A 1,849-nucleotide genomic window follows, 5' to 3' on the forward strand; every position below is an offset into this window, starting at 1 on the left:
TTTGGATAAATGGGTGTGGTCTTATGTTGCATAGTTTGGTTGGGGCTGGTATTTTGCAAGAATGGCATCTAAAAGTGAGGGCCACTATTCTCTTCTCTTTGTATCTCTTTCATTCATTCTTTGTCTCTCTTACTCTCTCACTTACTTTACTCCTCTGTATCCTGTCCTTATTCTAACTCATCACTATATTACTATTACTCTGTTACTGGTACCTCTTGTTCTCTATAGACTATCAACCAGTCGAGAGAAGGAGTCACTCCACAGTAAAGGTAGGAGACTACCTATATATGTGGGGTGGGCTCGGATCTGGAGTAGACTATGATGTGATGGAGGTGTATCACTTACCAACTGGAGCTTGGGACCAGAAACCTACTACTGGTACCCCACCACCAGGTACCTGGGGCTATTCATCTGGTGCTATTGGGAAGGACATCTATTATTTTGGTGGACGTGGTGGTGATTATCAAAACAGCTTACATTGTTTCAATGTGGATTCATTCAAGTGGAAGGAACTCTCTCCTTCTAGTTCTGATCGCGATCCAATGAAGAAGGACTACTGTGGAATGATATCAGCTCATTTTGACAGTGAACACTATCTCGTAATAATCGGAGGGCTGGGATCATCTTCTACACCTAAGCAACCTGATGCTCAGTATTCAGCTGGTGGTAGATGTAATGAGATACATTATTACAGGATTTCATCAGGTCAGTAATTCTCATCATTGATACACAATAGTTGATGAGTATTTCAAACTGAATAATTTATATTAATGTACATAAAACAGATTGTTAATAATTAAGTGTGTTTGTTAGTGTGTGTCTGTGTGTCATGTGTTTGTGTGTGATGGTGACGTGTGTCTATATGTGACGTGTGTGTGTGTACTAATACATACATTATGATGTGTCTGTGTATGATAGTGCATATAATGTATGTGAGAATTTATGAATGTATGACGTGTGTATGTGACGTGTATCTATAATGTGCATGTTATGTGTGTTTGAGTATTATCATGTATCTGTGTGTGTGTGATGTTTGTATATGTACACAGGGGCGTAGCTGAGGTAGGGCCTGAGGGGGCCTGGGCCCTACCATCAAAGTGGCCTTAATTATATTCATTGAAATTATAAGCCAAAAGATTATATTCATTGTTCTTACAATAACAAAAGGGGGTGGCTGATAACCACAGCTCTTTGCTCAGCTTGCAGGAAAATGCTTCCATTTTGTTACGTAAAAGGGGTGTGGCCAAGATCGCGGCACGCTTCGCGCGCCATTTTGTCTCCTTGCCCTACCGTCACCCAAGGTCCAGCTACGCCCCTGTATGTACATGTATCTATACATAATCCTCATAAAAAATCTTAGCAAGATCTTGTGTGATATTATAAGGTTCAGTAAGATGATGTAAGATGTCACATGAATAGGCATCTTGTAAAATCTTGCCTTGCACAATCTTGCAAGATCAGTAGCAATAATTTGCATGATCTTACATGATTTTAATCATACAAGATCACTTAAAATCTTATTTACAAGATCTTTTATGTACTTGAATTTAAATTGATCATGCAAGATTGCAAGATAATGTATGTTCATAAGATTGTTGCAAGATATTTTATGATTGCAAGATCAAATGTAAGTTAAAGATCTCACATTATATCAAGACCTTGTAAGATTACAAGATCATGTGTGAATTATTAAAGATCTTAAACAATGTTGGTTATTTCAAGATCTTTCATGAAATCAAGATCATGTATGAATAAAGATCTTGTATTGCTTGTAAGAATGCAAGATCATGCAAATTAAAGATCCTGCATCATGTTAAGACCTTGTAGGATTGTAAGATCTTTTATGATT

At 37.5% G+C, this 1,849-nt stretch overlaps 1 protein-coding gene across 1 annotated transcript; it reads left to right on the plus strand.

Annotated features, from left to right (window-relative positions):
- On the plus strand, positions 1-743 carry LOC109589954 (rab9 effector protein with kelch motifs-like). The gene is made up of 2 exons (XM_020005923.1): positions 1-74; positions 229-743. Exons 1-2 carry the CDS (start codon positions 62-64, stop codon positions 711-713), a joined length of 498 nt encoding a protein of 165 aa, XP_019861482.1. The 5' UTR covers positions 1-61; the 3' UTR covers positions 714-743.
- The last annotated feature ends 1,106 nt before the right edge of the window (positions 744-1,849 follow it).

The sequence above is a fragment of the Amphimedon queenslandica genome, unplaced genomic scaffold, assembly GCF_000090795.2.
Source record: "Amphimedon queenslandica unplaced genomic scaffold, v1.1 AMPQUscaffold_10679, whole genome shotgun sequence".
NCBI classification, from domain to species: Eukaryota; Metazoa; Porifera; class Demospongiae; order Haplosclerida; family Niphatidae; genus Amphimedon; species Amphimedon queenslandica.